We start from the raw sequence: 19,295 nt of genomic DNA, 5'->3' as shown, positions 1-19,295 counted from the left end.
GGGCCCCACCCCTGTCCCAAAGCACTAACAGGCGTCCCAGTCCTTGCACAGCAGTCCCTCCCAGCTGCAGTCAGACCTCCGCGTCCAGACTGCAAATGAATTTTTTTTTAAGTAACTCCGCCAGAGTGTCTCTTTTGGGTCACTTTTGCCGTTCCCAAGCCCAGATAAAGGAGGAGGGTTGGAATTGTGACATAAAAAAAAAACAAGACTCGACAGAAGAAAGTTCATTTGTAGTTCTAAACTTATTTAGGGTGTTTTTTACTCACAGTTTGTCTCTCCCAAGACGTTATTCCTCTCTCCTACAGCATCCATCACAATTACATGTACATGGCCAATTATGCTAATTAGACGATGGCGTCATTTAGCGACTTCTACCGACTTTTAGGACAGCCAATAGCTACTTTCCTTACTGAGGAGTCGGCAACACTGCCCAAGTATCCCGGATTGCACTAACCAAGAAAGCGTAGAAGATTGCTGGAGTTGGAAAAGTAGGGCTCGCTTGTACGACACTACAACAAAATCGTTTAATTAAAATATTTATCATTTTCAAAAGTTGGTGCTCTAATTGTATCTACATTGAGAGTTCAACCTGGAGGGACAGAAAAGTAACGGGTGCCGTTCCTGGAAGAAAACCGCTATAGATTGTGTTCACTCCTGTGCCGAAACTGGAATATTATGGGAGCTGTCTTGGCCGCCTTTTCTGTCGCAAGCTGGGTACGTTTCTTCTCATATGATATCACGAACTGTGCACAAAAACCAGGTTGACATATGTGACAAACATAAAGAATGGTTTAGTATCCCAATCTTCAACTGAGTTTATACAAGGTTGTCAGGATTATGTCACGTAAGCAACAGGTCAGAATCATGAGGAGGCGCAGGAGCCTGTCACTCATCTTGAAACGAATTACATTAACAAACGGACTCGGATGGTGGTAGCCTATGTGATTGACTAGGACTTGGTTATGTATCTGCTTGTGTGAAAACAAGGTTTTGATTTGCCTCTGCTTTTGCTCTGGCTTGCCCTGGTCTCCACAAATTTCAGGTCGCAATATTTGTTTACATTATAGAATAGAATATACATTTTCATAGGGAAAAGGGAAATAAAAACTATTTGCCTCCCCCAAGTAGCCGACAATACACACATAGTATGGGACTACTGTAAATCCTAAAGGGTTAATCATACTACTAGTAGTCATCTGCTCTACTCATGATTAATTGGATTAACAGTGCTTGCTGCCTTGTCCTAGTCCAAAAACAAAGGCCATGGCATGCTTAAACCGTTGCCATAATATGTATGTGGAGCAATATAACCTAGATGTAATAACGTACATATAATAGTCTACATGTAAGAAATGCATCTTTTGGTCATCTCATACAGTGTTATTGTCATATTATAGCCTAGACTAGAGACTAGAGCAAAATATGTCATGATGTAACAACAAGAGGACAAAGGGGCATTGGTCCTGCATTGGGCGCAGCTCAGAGATAAGTTATACAGTCGTACTTTGTCTCAGGCCCAGCTAATAAGTGTAGGCTGAGCCACCAAATACACAACCACCACACAACGTTTCCATGAATAGTTTCAAAAACATTAGTAGGCCAGGACGTTCAGTAGCTACTCAAGTACATGCAGCTAGACATACGAATTTAGGCTTTTGCTGAGGGGTAGTGTTGAGATTGAGACAAACGCATACAACAACAAGTCTAATCCAATGTCTTCCAACCTCCATTTGAATTGTCTGGCTATTAGACAGTCAACTTGTGATTCTTGGTTCTTCTCCACATTGACCCAGCTAAAGCAGGTCAGGTTTATGTTAACCACAGGATGGCCTCATCAGTCATGTGTAAAAGATTTGTCTCGCTGGCTTGCACATATTCTGGCTTCCCATGGCTAAACTGACCTTGTGTCTGTCTGCCTGGGGTATTACGTTGTTTACAAGCTGGTAGGCTATCTATGGCTCCTCAGAGTCAGGTGTCTTAAAGGTACAACGCCGTAATCCCTTTGTAATGGTTAGGCTATGGCGATACTGTCACACTGTTGTATCACAGTTGCGGTGGGTTAGACATATTTATTGTTTCTCTGTCTTGGTTGAATAAGTAAGTAACAGCAATATCTCAACTTCTCCTAAGTACACTTGATTTTACCCCCACAGTCCAAAAGACAGTTGTCGACTTGTTTTGATTGCGTTTGGATTAGGTTCAGGCCTACTACCACATTGCTGCAGTACTAGAGCTTGAAGTGCCACGACTAAGGTTAATCAGTCCACTTGAGTGTCTGCACTCACTCTGGCTTGTCCCTAGCTGACCTACAACGTTAGGGGAACGTTTGACAATGATTTCCCCCTCTATCTACAACCTCACAGGAACATTTGGCAATGGTTTTCCCTTGTCTCTTTCCGTCTAGGTGCCGTGTCTGTGTAGCAGTGCGACGTGCTTGATGTGCAGATGTTGTCCCCAGAGCAAGAACTCCACGGTGACGCGAGTCATCTACGCCTTCATCCTGTTGCTAGGGACCATTATAGCCTGCATCATGCTGTCACCAGGAGTGGACGAGCAGCTAAAAAAGGTAGGAGACGGGTCAAATCAATTCAATCCATCTGAGGGAGACAGGAAGTGCGCGCGTGTGCGTGTGTGTCTTTGTGTGGAGGGCTTATGGAGACGATGAATCATGCTGTGTCATAGTAGATGTTTGTACATGGTGAATGATCATTTGTTACTTTAATAATGCTTGAATACACGGGGAGGCTATTGGTGGAAAGAGTCAAGTCACACATAGTATAGCACGGTGGGGGCCTACACACAGAGTTGCAACTTCCAATGCAACCTTACTGTATGTTAAGGTTGCATTTACATTGCAACTCGGCCTAAATTGAAACATTGACATATATTCATTCCAAATGGGAATGTTGAATGACTATGGTTGGTTACTGATGAATTGTGAAAATTTGACTTTTGTGGTACAGTAATGATAGTAGCCAACTTGTTGTTGATTTACAGTACCAAAGCAAAAATGTTACGTTATTGAATGCAGAATCGCACAGCCAGACTATGGTAATGCTGGTATGGACAGTAGATAAGACTGACCTGAATGGTTTGTGCCTATGTCCGTCTGTGCCTGTAGATTCCTGGGTTCTGTGAAGACAGAGCAGGCTCCTCTATCCCAGGCATCAATGGAAACATCAACTGTACGATCTTAGTGGGCTACAAAGCCGTGTACCGGGTGTGCTTCGGGATGAGCATGTGTTTCCTGGCGTTCGCTCTGATCATGATCAACGTGAAGAACAGCCGAGACCCGCGCGCCGCCATCCACAACGGGTAACCACCCCATCACACAACGCACCCCTCAAAAAAAGTAAAAGGGCCTACATGCTACTACATGTAATAAAACTTAAATGCCAACTTTGACTTCAAAGTCTGTATTTCGGTGAAATCCCTTTATTATTAACCCTTTACACTTGTGGGAATTGGTCTATATGGAAATGGCTAAATTGAAATGTTTCTTACAGAAGAAATATGGAAAGCATATGCATAACCATGGTAGCAACTGAAAGGGAACAGTTTTGAGTTATGGTAAAATTATTAGACAAAAGGTGAGAACACAGCAGTTCACCAAGACTGAATCCAAACATTACACTGTTGATTTTATGTTAATTTTACATTTACTGTACTTTTCACCACATTTCAAATCTGAAAATACTCTGGATACATTCAGTAACATGATAAGAATATTCCTGGAAAATGTTGGGTACAGTGAGGGGAAAAAAGTATTTGATCCCCTGCTGATTTTGCATTTGCCCACTGACAAAGAAATGATCAGTCTATCATTTTAATGGTAAGTTTATTTGAACAGCGAGAGACAGAATAACAACAACAAAATCCAGAAAAACGCATGTCAAAAATGTTATAAATTGATTTGCATTTTAAATGAGGGAAATAAGTATTTCACCCCCTCTCAATCAGAAAGATTTCTGGCTCCCAGGTGTCTTTTATACAGGTAACGAGCTGAGATTAGGAGCACACTCTTAAAGGGAGTGCTCCTAATCTCAGCTTGTTACCTGTATAAAAGACACCTGTCCACAGAAGCAATCAATCAATCAGATTCCAAACTCTCCACCATGGCCAAGACCAAAGAGCTCTCGAAGCATGTCAGGGACAAGATTGTAGACCTACACAAGGCTGGATTGGGCTACAAGACCATCGCCAAGCAGCTTGGTGAGAAGGTGACAACAGTTGGTGCGATTATTCGCAAATGGAAGAAACACAAAAGAACTGTCAATCTCCCTCGGCGTGGGGCTCCATGCAAGATCTCACCTCGTGGAGTTGCAATGACCATGAGAACGGTGAGGAATCAGCCCAGAACTACACGGGAGGATCTTGTCAATGATCTCAAGGAAGCTGGGACCATAGTCACCAAGAAAACAATTGGTAACACACTACGCTGTGAAGGACTGAAATCCTGCAGCGCCCGCAAGGTCCCCCTGCTCAAGAAGCACATATACATGCCTGTCTGAACTTTGCCAATGAACATCTGAATGATTCAGAGGAGAACTGGGTGAAAGTGTTGTGGTCAGATGACAAAAATTTAGCTCTTTGGCATCAACTCAACTCGCCGTGTTTGGAGGAGGAGGAATGCTGCCTATGACCCCAAGAACACCATCCCCATCATCAAACATGGAGGTGGAAACATTATGCTTTGAGGGTATTTTTCTGCTAATGGAACAGGACAACTTCACCGCATCAAAGGGACGATGGACAGGGCCATGTACCGTCAAATCTTGGGTGAGAACCTCCTTCCCTCAGCCAGGGCATTGAAAATGGGTCGTGGATGGGTATTCCAGCATGACAATGACCCAAAACACATGGCCAAGGCAACAAAGGAGTGGCTCAAGAAGAAGCACATTAAGGTCCTGGAGTGGCCTAGCCAGTCTCCAGACCTTAATCCCAATGAAAATCTGTGGAGGGAGCTGAAGGTTCGAGTTGCCGAACGTCAGCCTCGAAACCTTAATGACTTGGAGAAGATCTGCAAAGAGGAGTGGGCCAAAATCCCTCCTGAGATGTGTGCAAACAACAAACTAAGTCATGTTTTGCAGAGGGGTCAAATACTTATTTCCCTCGTTTAAAATGCAAATCAATTCATAACATTTTTGACATGCGTTTTTCTGGATCTTTTTGTTGTTATTCTGTCTCTCACTGTTCAAATAAACCTACCATTAAAATTATAGACTGATCATGTCTTTGTCAGTGGGCAAACGTACACAATCAGCAAGGGATCAAATACATTTTTCCCTCACTGTAGGTGCAACATAAGACAAAAAACATTACAAGGGTTTGAGTGAGAGGACTAACTGGTGTCTCCAAGTGGCCACACACCTCTCCAAAGTGTGCACAGTTCCTAAGTAATTTCAATGCACTTTTATGACTCGAAGAATCTTCAACTATACGTTTTTTTGTTGTTGTTGCTCTCCTACCTCTGCCGTTGAGGAACTAGAGCAAGCACACTTGTATTTGTAACACAACCCTGCATCACCACTCTCACACAATTATTGATGTTGTTTACACAATCCAAAAACGGTCCATTATAAATCGCAATCTGGGTCAGGTGGGCATAATCTGAAAGCCTGTTCTATTGCCAACATGAGTAGCAAAGTTATAAAATACGATATTACAGTGTTGGGCTTTCACAATGTAATTCAGGGTAACAGATGGTGCCCATAGAAAGGAATCATGAGTGCATTCAGGTGCTTGTGCCGAGGCATATTTTCTTCACAATAGACAAACAGGCTCATTCTGTTCAGAACAACCAAGGGTATGTATGACACCATGTCATCTTGTTACTGTACATCAAACATAGTGATCATAAACGTTGACACTGTATATGAGATGAGCTTATGATATGGAAATGTGAAGTGCACGTTTGGAGTCACGGCTGTTTGGCTTACTTGTATGACATCAAGCGGTATTTATTAGAATCCTCAACGTCTCATCTTTGAAAATACATTGAGTCCTCTTAATTTACAGCATTTCCCAGCATTTACAGACAACAAAAAATGGATGGGGGCAACTTCTTGTCGCGTGAGGTGCTCAAGTTCAGAATGGCTGTCAGTCAAAACCCATACAGCACTGTGAAGCACAGAGCCAGAGCTCTGACGTCATGTATAGCATGTTACTGTACAGCCACTGTGTTCCAATTAAGGCGTTTATCTGCAATTTTCAACCCGTATACGGGTACGATTGTAAAGTGCTACCTCAAAATAACACTGCTTGTAACTTAACAATTCTCATAATGAGGTGCTGATAAGACACTGTTGTTTGCTGACAACTTTCTTTCAGTCATATGATTATCACACTGCTACACGCACTGCCGCAACCAAGGGCAATATTAGTGAAATAATCTCATACACAACGGGTCACTGAGCTAACGTGCTTCAGGCCACAATGCTGAGGAGGAGAATAACTGAACTAGAGTTTTCAGTAGCAGCCTATTCATGTATATTTACTAGTTGACAAATTACTTTTCTCCCCCCCCCAGGTTTTGGTTCTTTAAGATGGCTGCCATGGTTGCGGTGACAGTCGGTGCCTTTTACATTCCTGAAGGGCCTTTTACTCGCAGTAAGATTGACACAATTGAAATCCTTTCTGTCATAGTTTAAGATGTGATTGATATTTGTATATTATTATGATTTATCAATGCAGCCCTTGACCATGCATACCATGCACAATCAGCATACATGATATACTTTGATATTAAAATGTATTGTAATATTAACACTATTAATTATTGATATACACAATGATAATCATGTAATAAGTAACAGTAATATTTTTAGGAACTGCTTGTGGATAAGTGTAATATGATGATGGTCTCTTTCTCTGTGTGTGTGTGTGTGTGTGTGTGTGTGTGTGTGTGTGTGTGTGTGTGTGTGTGTGTGTGCAGTGTGGTTCGTGGTGGGTACCTGTGGGGCGTTCTGCTTCATCCTGATCCAGTTGGTTCTGCTGGTGGACTTTGCCCACTCCTGGAATGAATCCTGGGTGGACAACATGGAGAGAGGGAACTCCAGGGGCTGGTACGCAGGTGAGTCTTTCTGGCACTTTGCTGGAAATCAAATCCAATCAAACTTTATTTAAAATCCGCTTACAGGGGCTCCCGAGTGGCACAGCGGTCTAAGGCACTGCATCGCAGTGCTAGAGGCGTCACTACAGACCCTGGTTCGTTCCCGGGCTGTATCACAACCAGCTGTGAACGGGAGTCCCATAGGGCGGCGCACAATTGGCCCAGCGTCGTCCAGGAAAGGGGAGGGTTTGGCCGGGGGGGGGGGGGGGGGGGGGGGGGGCTTACTTGGCTCATCGCGCTCTAGCGACTCCTTGTGGCGGGCCGGGCGCCTGCAGGCTGACCTGGGTCGTCAGGTGAACAGTGTTTCTTCCGACACATTGGTGCGGCTGGCTTCCGGGTTAAGCGGGCGGGTGTTAAGAAGCGTGGTTTGTCGGGTCATGTTTCGGAGGACGCATGACTCAACCTTCGCCTCCCGAGCCTGTTGGGCAGTTGCAGCGATGAGACAAGATCGAAATTGGGGTGAAAAAAGGGGGTAAATAAAAAAGTATAATACAAAAAATCATCCACTTACAATCGCAACACACTTAGTTAGCAATAAAACAATAAAATGAAAGAGGGGGTGAAAAGAACATAAACACACACTCAAACAGTCTTTATGATTGGCCAAATTATTGATGTTTTGCTGATTAGAAATGCTGATGGGAGGTTTAATTTGACGTTTTAGCAAATATTCACCCGTTTCTTTTTTTTTTAGTATGTGATATCAATTCAACACAATTGGTAACTACCTGGTACCAAATAGCACATAACAGTAATTATTTGAATGAATCCAAAATAGTAATTACTGTATCAAATCAATCAATCACATTTTTTATTTATAAAGCCCTTTTTACATCAGCAGATGTCACAAAGTGCTATACAGAAACCCAGCCTTAAACCCCAAACAGCAAGCAATGCAGATGTAGAAGCACGGTGGATAGGAAAAACTCCCTAGAAAGGCAGAAACCTAGAGAGGAACCAGACTCTGAGGGGTGGCTGTGCCGGGTGGAGATTATAACAGTACATGGCCATTAAGGGCAGATTTTTCTCCAAGATGTTCAAACGTTCATAGATGACCAGCAGGGTCAAATAATAATCACAGTGGTTGTAGAGGTTGCAACAGGTCAGTACATCAGGAGTAAATGTCACTTGGCTTTTCGTAGCCGGGCATTTAGAGGTTGAAATAGCAGGTGCGGTAGACAGAGAGAGAGAGTTGAAAACAGCAGGTCTGGGACAAGGTAGCACGTCCGGTGAACAGGTCAGGGTTCCATAGCCGCAGGCAGAAGAGTGGAAACTGGAGCAGCAGCACGACCAGGTGGACTGGGGACAGCCAGGAGTCATCAGGCCAGGTAGTCCTGTGTCACGAATTCAGCCGAGGCTGCCCCTCCTCCTTGCTCGGGCAGGTTTCGGCGTTCGTCGTCACCGGCTTGCAAGCCACTACTGCTATATTTATCATCACTCCATTTGTCTTGTCTTATCTTGTCAATCACACTCATTCCCTCATTAGTCTGTGTATAAGTGTTCCCTCTGCCCCCTTGTCCTTTGTGAGTGATTGTTCATTGTGAGAGTGAGTAGCTCGGTTGAGCTACTCTTTCCTTGTATGTAGCCAAGGTGGATGTTTCCCTTGTGCTAGTTTCGTTTTGACGCTTGCTGCGCTTTATTCATGTACAATGAATAAACTCTGGATTTCGGTGTTTTACCTCCTGCGCCTGACTCCGTCATTCACACCTCATCACATCCTGAGGCATGGTCCTAGGGCTCAGGTCCTCCGGGATGGGAGGGAGAGATACCAGCTAAATAAATGGTTAACCGTAACATACAGTAAGTTCAGGTGTCAATAGTGCTCTTAGACAGAATCCGTTCTGCTTCATAATAACAATGCAACTTGATTCTGATTCAGTGTATCCTCTTGTGTCTAGCCTTGCTCGCTGTAACTGGACTCAACTACGTCATGGCCTTCATCGCCGTCATCCTGATGTACCTGTTCTACACGCAGTCAGAGGGCTGTGTACTAAACAAGTTCTTCATCAGCTTCAACTTGCTCCTCTGTGCCGTAGCCTCTGTTGTGTCTGTCCTGCCCAGAGTACAGGTGAGCCCTCGTTCAACGCTCATTCAATGCTGGTTCAACGTTCATATTCATCATTTCATTTGATGAAATTGCTCCAAAGTTACTGTATAGAACAGATAGGACTATTAGAGAGTGTAAAATAGGGACCTTGTAGCAGTCGCAAGGACAAAATAATTAGCAGGAGGTAGAGTTGGAAATTAGTGTTGGATTTATTTTTGACAGCGCTGGTGATGATGGTGATCAATTCACAAGTTGATATATTTACAAACGTCTGACTTCAAAATGTCAGAATTCAATCAGGCATAACCTGTCCTAAGCATAAAGACACAGGTAGGGTCTACTAGACTCAGTTGCAGCCTCCCCAAACGAATCGTCAAACAGAACTGACCAGAACATACCCAAACGGGCACTTACAGTGCCTTCAGAAAGTATTCACACCCCTTGACTTTTTCCACATTTTGTTGTGTTACAGCGTGAATTTAAAATGTATTAAATTGAGATTTTTTGTCACTGGCCTACACACAATACCCCATAATGTCAAAGTGGAATTATGTTTTTCTAAATTTTTACAAATTAATTTAAAATGAAAAGCTGAAATGTCTTGAGTCAATAAGTATTCAACCCTTTGTTATGGCAAGCCTAAATAAGTTCAAGAGTAAAAATGTGCTTAACAAGTCGCATAATAAGTTGCATGGACTCTTTGTTCAAAAATAGTGTTTAGCATGATTTTTGAATGACTACCTCATCCCTGTACTCCACACAAATAATTATCTGTAAGGTCCCTCAGTCGAGCAGTGAATTTCAAACACAGATTCAACCACAGGGAGGTTTTCCAATGCCTCGCAAAGAAGGGCACCTACTGGAAGAAAAAAAGCTAACGTTGAATGGGATATCCCTTTGAACATGGGGAAGATATTAATTACACTTTGGACGGTATATCAATACACCCAGTCACTACAAAGACACAGGCGTACCTTCCTAACTCAGTTGCCGGAGAGGAAGGAAACCGCTGAGGGAATTCACTATGAGGCCAATGGTGACTTTAAAACAGTTACAGAGTTTAATGGCTATGATAGGAGAATACTGAGGATGGATCAACAACATATAAATAAACAACATTGTAGTTACTCCACAATACCAACCTAAAAGAAGGAAGCCTGTACAGAATACAAATATTCCAAAACGTGCATCCTGTTTGCAACAAGGTGCTAAAGTAATACTTTAAAAAATTTAGCAAAAGCAATTAACTTTTTTGTCCTGAATACAAAGTGTTACAGTATGTTTGAGGCAAATCCAATACAACACATTACTGAGTACCACTCTCTATATTTTCAAGCATAGTGGTGGCTGCATCATGTTATGGGTATGCTTGCAGTCGTTAAGGACTGGGGAGTTTTTCAGGATAGAAATAAACGGAATGGAGCTAAGCACAGGCAAAATCCTAGAGGAAAACCTTTCCACCAGACACTGGGAGATTAATTCACCTTTCAGCAGTAAAATAACCTAAAACACAAGGCCAAATCTACACTGGAGTTGCTTACCAAGAAGACAGTGAATGTTCCTTTGTGGCCAAGTTACAGTTTTGACTTACACTACCAGTCAAAAGTGTGGACACACCTACTCATTCAAGGGTTTTTCTTTATTTTTACTATTTTTTACATTGTAGAATAATAGTGAAGACATCAAAACTATTAAATAACACATATGAAATCATGTAGTAACCAAAAAAGTGTTCAACAAATCAAAATATATCTTATTTATGAGATTCTTCAAATAGCCACCCTTTGCCTTGATGACATCTTTGCACACTCTTGGCATTCTCTCAACCAGCTTCATGAGGTAGTCACCTGGAATGCATTTCAATTAACAGGAGTGCCTTCTTAAAAGTTAATTTGTGGAATTTCTTAATGCGTTTGAGCCAATCAGTTGTGTGACAAGGTAGTGGGGTATACAGAAGATAGGCCTATTTGGTAAAAGACCAAGTCCATATTATGGCAAGAACAGCTCAAATAAGCAAAGAGAAACAACAGTCCATCATTACTTTAAGACATGAATGTCAGTCAATATGGAACATTTCAAGAACTTTGAAGGTTTCTTCAAGTGCAGTCGCAAAAACCATCAAGCGCTATGATGAAACTGGCTCTCAGGAATGGAAGGCCCAGAGTTACGTCTGCTGCAGAGGATAAGTTCATTAGAGTTAACAGCCTCAGAAATTGCAGCCCAAATAAATGCTTCACAGTGTTCAAGTCACAGACACATCTCAACATCAACTGTTCAGAGGGGACTGTGTGAATCAGTCCTTCATGGTCGAATTGCTGCAAATAAACCACTACTAAAGGACACCAATAAGAAGAAGAGACTTGCTTGGGCCAAGAAACACGAGCAATGGACATTAGACCGGTGGAAATGTGTCCTTTGGTCTGGAGTCCAAATTGGAGATTTTTGGTTCCAACCGCCGTGGCTTTGTGAGACGCGTGTGGGTGAACAGATGATCTCTGCATGTGTATTTCCCACCGTAAAGCATGGAGGAGGAGGTGTTATGGTGTGGGGGTGCTTTGCTGGTGACACTGTCTGTGATTTATTTAGAATTCAAGGCACACTTAACCAGCATGGCTACCACATCATTCTGCAGCGATACGCCATCCCATCTGGTTTGGGCTTAGTGGGACTATCATTTGTTTTTCAACAGGACAATGACCCAACACACCTCCAGGCTGTGTAAGGGCTATTTTACCAAGAAGGAAAGTGATGGAGTGCTGCATCAGATGACCTGGCCTCCACAATCCCCCGACCTCAACCCAATTGAGATGGTTTGGGATGAGTCGGACCGCAGAGTGAAGGAAAAGCAGCCAACAAGTGCTCAGCATATGTGGGAACTCCTTCAAGACTGTTGGAAAAGCCTTCCAGGTGAAACTGGTTGAGAGAATGCCAAGAGTGTGCAAAGCTGTCATCAAGGCAAAGGGTGGCTATTTGACGAATCTCAAATATAAAATATATTTTGATTTGTTTAACACTTATTTGGTTACTGCATGATTCCATATGTGTTATTTAATAGTTTTGATGTCTTCACTATTACTCTACAATATAGAAAATAGTAAAAATAAAGAAAAACCCTGGAATGAGTAGGTGTGTCCAAACTTTTGACTGGTACTGTAAATCTGTTTGAAAATCTATGGCAATACTTGAAAATTGTTGTCTAGCACTGATCAACAACCAATTTGACAGAGCTTGAAGAATTTTGAAAAGAATAATGGGCAAATATTGTTCAATCCAGGTGTGCATAGCTCTTAGAGACTTACCCAGAAAGACTCACATCTGTAATCACTCCCAAAGGTGATTCTAACATGTATTGACTCAGGGTTGTGAATACTTATGTAAATTATATATTTCTGTATTTCTATTTCAATAACTTTGCAAAAACATGTTTTCACTTTGTCATTATGGGGTGTTGTGTGTAGATGGGTAAGAAAAATAATAAATGTTATCCATTTTGAATTCAGGCTGTAACACAACAAAATGTGGAATAAGTCAAGGGGTATGAATACTTTCTAAAGGCACTGTAAATACCATAAGCCACACCTATCCTTGCACGCAGGCCAGTTACATCTATGCACGCTTAAGCGCACGCGCTCACACACCATTAGACAAAACAGAGAAACCAGATGTGCTCCAAACAAAGATAATTAAGAAATTGACAATTAAATAAACCTACGCTTCTTTATCACAAGTGTTTCGCGCAGTTGTTGAGCTCTCCACTACGAGAATGAGAATGGTAAATGAATGTAATATTATATTCAATGAGTTAACAGAAGTCACCGTAACCAAACATCCTAGATTACTGGGGAAATGCGGGGATAAACGGTAACTTCAATACTGAGTATATATTTAATCGGAATTGATAAACAAAAGGCAAACCATTGACACAAAGAATGCACACTAATTTAATGTGTGCTTATATTTGTACAAGGGTGTATTAGAAATGTGTTTTTTGCATATCCCAACTCTCCCTGAGACACCGTCAGAGAGTGGAGTCACAACCAGGATCTGCTATTATCAACAGCAACCCTGGAGCAATTAGGCTTAAGTGCCTTGCTCAAAGGAATATCAACAGATGTTTCACCTTGTCGGCTCAGGGATTAGATCTAGCAACCTTTTGGTTACTGGCCCAACGCTCCAACCACTATGCTACCTGTCACCCATTTGCAAGAGTCAGTGTGCATTAGTGGAGAGACATGCCTAAACTAAGTTTCAACTCACATTCAGTTGATTCTGAGTTGTGACCAACTTTGTGATGCAAGGCGCAGCTGCAGCCTAATTTTAAGTTATCAAAAATGGCTGTGAATATCACAGTGGGCCTAGTACAGCTTAAAGTACATCTTAAAATGTAATGTGGTCAAGAACAAATCTGGGCCCTAATTAGAACACACGTCTGCCAGTGGCAGCTGATGACTTAAACACTATTATTTTTAAATATTTATTACAAGGATATGTATTGTTGTTTTTAAAAAATGTACGGAGGTCCATCCTCCCTTTCCCACCTGGAGAAACCCCCCACTGATGCCTACTCAGACGGCATTTCCATTATGTTTGGTTTCCCTTTGTAAATCACAGTTACTTTGTTTAATGTTTTTTTAGGAATCCCAGCCCCGATCTGGTCTACTCCAGTCCTCCATCATGACCATGTACACCATGTATCTGACCTGGTCTGCCATGACCAACGAGCCTGGTGAGAGCCACTGTTATACAAGCTGCTGCCCAACAGCACTGCCTCCCTGACTTGGTCATCTATGTTCATTATTCATTAATACCTAATGAATTCACAGTTCATTGTTCATATATCTAACCGTTTAAATGCAATCATATGAATAATTATTGGGAACAATCAAATAGCTTCTCAGTCAGACTAACATCCTTTGAAACATTTGCCCATAAATTGCAAACACATCGCCATTCTCCACGCTAATTGCAAATGTATTTGTTCAGCTCGAGTTACACTCAAAAGTCACCACCCCCTCCTAAAAAAGGAATGATATGATGATAATTATTAATATTCAAATATAAATGAAAGAAATAAGAATAAACAATATCTCTCAAATCTAAAAACAAAAATCCCCGTGGGGAAACCACCCCCGGACCCCCCTTAGACCGGACATGCAACCCCAGCCTGCTGAGTATCTTCCAGCAGACATTGGTGCCCACGTTGGCCCCTCTGGAGATTGAGAACCAGACGGCCGTGGTGATCGTCGGCACCGAGGAGCCCATCCTGTCCTCTCCCTATCTGCAGTGGTGGGACGCCCAGAGCATCGTGGGATTGTCCATCTTCGTCCTCTGCATCCTCTACTCCAGGTATGATTGGTCAGCAAGGCAGACCTTGGTACTGCTATAGCACATAGTGGTTTGGGAAATAGAAGTAATGTCAATTTGTTGTTGCTACACAGTATCAGTGGATTTGGTGACTGGTGACGCCCCCGTTCTTGGAATATGAATATCAGTTTGCCGTTTGAGCATTCTGAAAAGCGCTATATCAATGCAACCCATGATTGTGACTTGTTAATCTAATACCTGTGGTTATACTTCATTATAACTTTATTGAATAATTATACATGCTTATAAATATATACAAATGCTTATAAATGCTTTAGAAGTTATTATAAATGTTATAATTACTTATGAATTGTAATTCTTAAAATGCTTATAAATGCTCACTTCCTTGTAGCATCCGCTCGTCCAACACCAGCCAGGTGAACAAGTTGACCATGACCTCCAATGACACGGTGATCCTGGAGGAGAGTAACGCGGGCACACCGGACGAGGAGGTGGGAGGGACGGGGACGGGGACGGGGACGGGGAGGAAGGGACCCAGGCGTTTGGAGGACAACGAGAGGGACACGGTCCAGTACAGCTATTCCTTCTTCCACTTCATGCTCTTCCTGGCTTCGCTCTACATCATGATGACTCTCACCAACTGGTATAGGTCAGTAAGGCCAAACTACACAGATTAACTACACAAACTACGTCATGAAGTGCTACGTTACTAGCTGTCAAGCCCTTGCTTCCTTCGTCCTTGTTTCCTTAATTCCCCTTGAGGATTTGTTCTTGACAGACCTTGGAGAGGATCCAAGGTCCCTCCCTCACGCATCCTCCAATGAGCTTTGAAAGTAATTGAGGAAATAAGGTCAGAGGAAGCAAGGATTTGACAGTTAGTAACATTTTCAGACACAGCCATGGTGTCAATTTTGGTCATGCATATTTTGATTGAGGTGAAGTTGACTTCCTCTTCTGTACTCCCATTGTTGATATTATGTATGTCAAAAATGGAGAGGAACCACAACGTTCTGTCACTAAAGAGGAAATACCATTAATTGCACAACAACAAATGTAATATAAAAAATATATATATTTTTTTTTTTCTGTGGGGCAACGAACACCAGATTAGTGACCAAACTACACAGATGTCCTTTTAGACCGGACATGTATAGGTCAGTATGGCCAAACTACACAGATGACCAACGTCATGGAGTGGTATGTCTGAAAACGTTACTAGCTGTCAAGCCCTTGCTTCCTTCGTCCTTGTTTCCTTGATTCCCCTTGAGGATTTATTCTTGACAGACCTTGGAGAGGATCCAAGGTTCCTGACTCGGTCATACTCCTCCAATGAGCTTTGAAAGTAATTGAGGAAGCAAGGATTTGACAGTTAGTAACATTTTCAGACACAGCCATGGTGTCAAGTTTGGTCATGCACATTTTGATTGAGGTGAAGTTGACATCTTCTTTTGTACTCCCATTGTTGATATTATGTATGTCAACGGGAACCACAACATTCTGTCACTAAAGAGGAAATAACATATCAAATGTGTCTTTTATAGTTCAACATTTATATTTCAACTCTCTCACGCAACAAGAGGCAGCTCTAGCTCTCTAACATGGAAGCGACTGCAAAGCAACACAGCAATGCTGCAACGCAATACTTCTACCATGGATATTTCTCTTACAGATTCACACCATAACAATTGTTCAGATATTAATATAGAAATCTAATTTTTTTCCTATATAGTCCTGATGCAGAATACAATGCCATGACCAGCAAGTGGCCGGCGGTTTGGGTGAAGATCAGCTCCAGTTGGGTGTGTCTCACCCTCTATGTCTGGACCCTGGTCGCCCCCATGATACTCATCAACCGGGACTTTAGCTGAAAAGGTTTCCGCTAACGCAGTATTCATCTTTCACTTTTCTTATCTTGATTCCTGATTTTGCTTAGTTTTTTACGTTTTACATAAACATTGACCTTATTGCCTACATATCACGTGATTTTCAGTCAAAATGGACTGTGTTTTTGTGTATTAGATGTTGATGGTTTTTCATAAAAATATCTCTGTAGTTAGCATTTTAGATCTATTAGAAGAGATAGATTCACACATGAACCTGGTGTTAAAGCTCTAGCCTTGTGTTGGTACATTTGACATTTTGTGCAATTTGGGACCAAACACAGGGATAGTTGACCTTCATGTCAAAGGAACATCTTTCATTAAAAAAATATATAATTTATCTCATGAGTCAATATATGTCTATGGATGTTATATTCCTGCATTATGGGAAATGTAGGCTTAAGAATAGACTCAAACTACAATTCTGACCATTCCTGACCCTCTCCAAGGACCGTAAGTGGTAAGAGGAGAATAAAAAAATATTTTTTAAACAATGTTATATTTAGCCCACAAATATTTAGCACCTATAATCACATCTATCGACTATGTCACAATTATTGCTTGATATCTGAGTTGAATTGTTATTTTCAAAAGCATTTATTCCCTTTACTGTTATATTTATCTTTGTGTTTGAAGAAGTCGCTTAGTATGACATTTGGTGACATGATGTTCGGTAACTGTTTTGTTTGCACTTATACCCTCAAAGTTTTCAGTATTACAGATGCTTATTTAATCGTAGCCAACACTGTTCAGTAGTAATTCAGTTTGAATAGGTTTATCCTTACATGATTTGATATTGTAGTAAGCTGCTATGCCTTCCAATGCCTTACGTATCTGTAAATGTTTGTGTTTTTTGAATCGTTGAATTGAAATCAACACGAAATAAGTGTAGCAATCAATGTTTGTTGAAAAATATGTTTTTTTGAAAGCGATCCACAATCTACTTAAATTATTTATGCTTCTGCCAAATATTTGTGTCAGCTTTATTAAGTTTGTGTCTTGGAGATTGAATGTATGAATGTCATTGACTGAATCAATAGGCTGAAGCCATGCTTACTGAAGGAACTTAAGCATATTTTGAAATACATGTACAGGATCTACAACAAAAACACATCGTAATTTAAAAAAATAAATGTAGGCCTATACAAGCCATCTACTTATGTTTTTGTAATTTACGCTTTGCATTTAGGCCAATGGTTCAGTTCCAAATTGACAGACATTATGTCATATACACATACCACAATTAGAATGATGTCCTCAAGCTCAGTTATGACCACAAATACAAAGATATTGAAATATGTTGATGGCCTTGATTGGAGCATGATGGTTTATAGCGCAACACTGCCATTGTGATATTGATGAAAATGTATTATAAGTATTTAATTTCATTCTGGACCAAAACCTTCTGTAAGCTATAGTTGTGATGAGAGTCTGCTTGTGGAACATGCTTCAGTTCCCATTGAACCACAACTGTTTAGAAAGTCTTGGACGCTATGTACGATAAATAAAAATAAAGTTTATTACAAATGTTTGGTGCAACTGTGAGGTATATTTCTTGTTGTTTTAGCAGTATACTACATACTACCATGTAGTATATAACTGTCCAGCAACAAGAGAATTACGAGTAACTAACGAACGCTGACTGTAATTCTCTATTAACACAGCAGGGCATCATTTCAGTGATCAGGGCTCGTATTCATTAAGTGCTGATCGAGGATCAGTTTAGCCTTTTAGATCATAATGTATAACACACGGGATCATCTGATCATAGATCAGCATACATACTCGCGTCAACATTTCCCATCTTTTGAGGATGAATAGAGCGAATGAAATAAACAAAACAAGGATAAGCACATCAAACTACTGAAAGTACAAAAATAACGACATAATGCTACAAACTTTAGCAGTGTTAAAAAGAAAAATGCTATTGCAACCTCTTTGCAATAAGGAATTGAGACCAAAATCTCAAGAGAAGTTTCAAGTGTTTATTACCAAGGATGCCGTCAGTTGAGTGCATACATTTAGTAAGTTCACAACACATCTTATACTCCTCCCTCCTTTTGGTCACACATCTTATACTCCTCCCTCCTTTTGGTCACCACCCTCTTGTAGATGTCACCTCCCCAGCTATACATTTATGACCCCAATGAGTTTCCCTTCTCTCCCCTGTGGAATGTCCATGGTCCTCTCTTTGTTTAGCTAGATGTCAGAATCACAAACCCGTCCATCTTCATTGTCATGGGCCTGACCCTGCTCCCTGATCCGAGGCAATTTCCTCTTATCTGATTAGGTCAACCTTTCCAAATTAGCATACACACAGTTTCATGGCCTAAACTCCATTAATACTCACAGTAATCATTCACTAAACAGGATACAAACAAACTACAGTTTAACTTGGAACATGTTACATTTTAACAGAATCCATCAGCGGTAATATCCTTCTATACAGTGAGGGAAAAAAGTATTTGATCCCCTGCTGATTTTGTACGTTTGCCCACTGACAAAGACATGATCAGTCTATAATTTTAATGGTAGGTTTATTTGAACAGTGAGAGACAGAATAACAACAAAAAAATCCAGAAAAATGCATGTCAAAAATGTTATAAATTGATTTGCATTTTAATGAGGGAATAAGTATTTGACCCCTCTGCAAAACATGACTTAGTACTTGGTGGCAAAACCCTTGTTGGCAATCACAGAGGTCAGACGTTTCTTGTAGTTGGCCACCAGGTTTGCACACATCTCAGGAGGGATTTTGTCCCACTCCTCTTTGCAGATCTTCTCCAAGTCATTAAGGTATCGAGCCTGACATTTGGCAACTCGAACCTTCAGCTCCCTCCAAAGATTTTCTATGGGATTAAGGTCTGGAGACTGGCTAGGCCACTCCAGGACCTTAATGTGCTTCTTCTTGAGCCACTCCTTTGTTGCCTTG

At 41.3% G+C, this 19,295-nt stretch overlaps 1 protein-coding gene across 1 annotated transcript; it reads left to right on the top strand.

The window, feature by feature from the left end:
* Positions 1-463: 463 nt before the first annotated feature.
* On the top strand, positions 464-17,328 carry serinc3 (serine incorporator 3). Its single transcript, XM_084173277.1, has 10 exons — positions 464-714; positions 2,405-2,566; positions 3,122-3,315; positions 6,530-6,609; positions 6,935-7,072; positions 9,010-9,179; positions 13,794-13,884; positions 14,303-14,504; positions 14,875-15,132; positions 16,213-17,328. Exons 1-10 carry the CDS (start codon positions 676-678, stop codon positions 16,349-16,351), a joined length of 1,473 nt encoding a protein of 490 aa, XP_084029403.1. The 5' UTR covers positions 464-675; the 3' UTR covers positions 16,352-17,328.
* Positions 17,329-19,295: the final 1,967 nt, after the last annotated feature.

The sequence above is a fragment of the Coregonus lavaretus genome (genome assembly GCF_964263955.1).
Source record: "Coregonus lavaretus genome assembly, chromosome: 12".
NCBI lineage: Eukaryota > Metazoa > Chordata > Actinopteri > Salmoniformes > Salmonidae > Coregonus > Coregonus lavaretus.
Note: the sequence above shows the minus strand (reverse complement) of the source record. Positions and strands in the feature narration are given on the sequence as shown.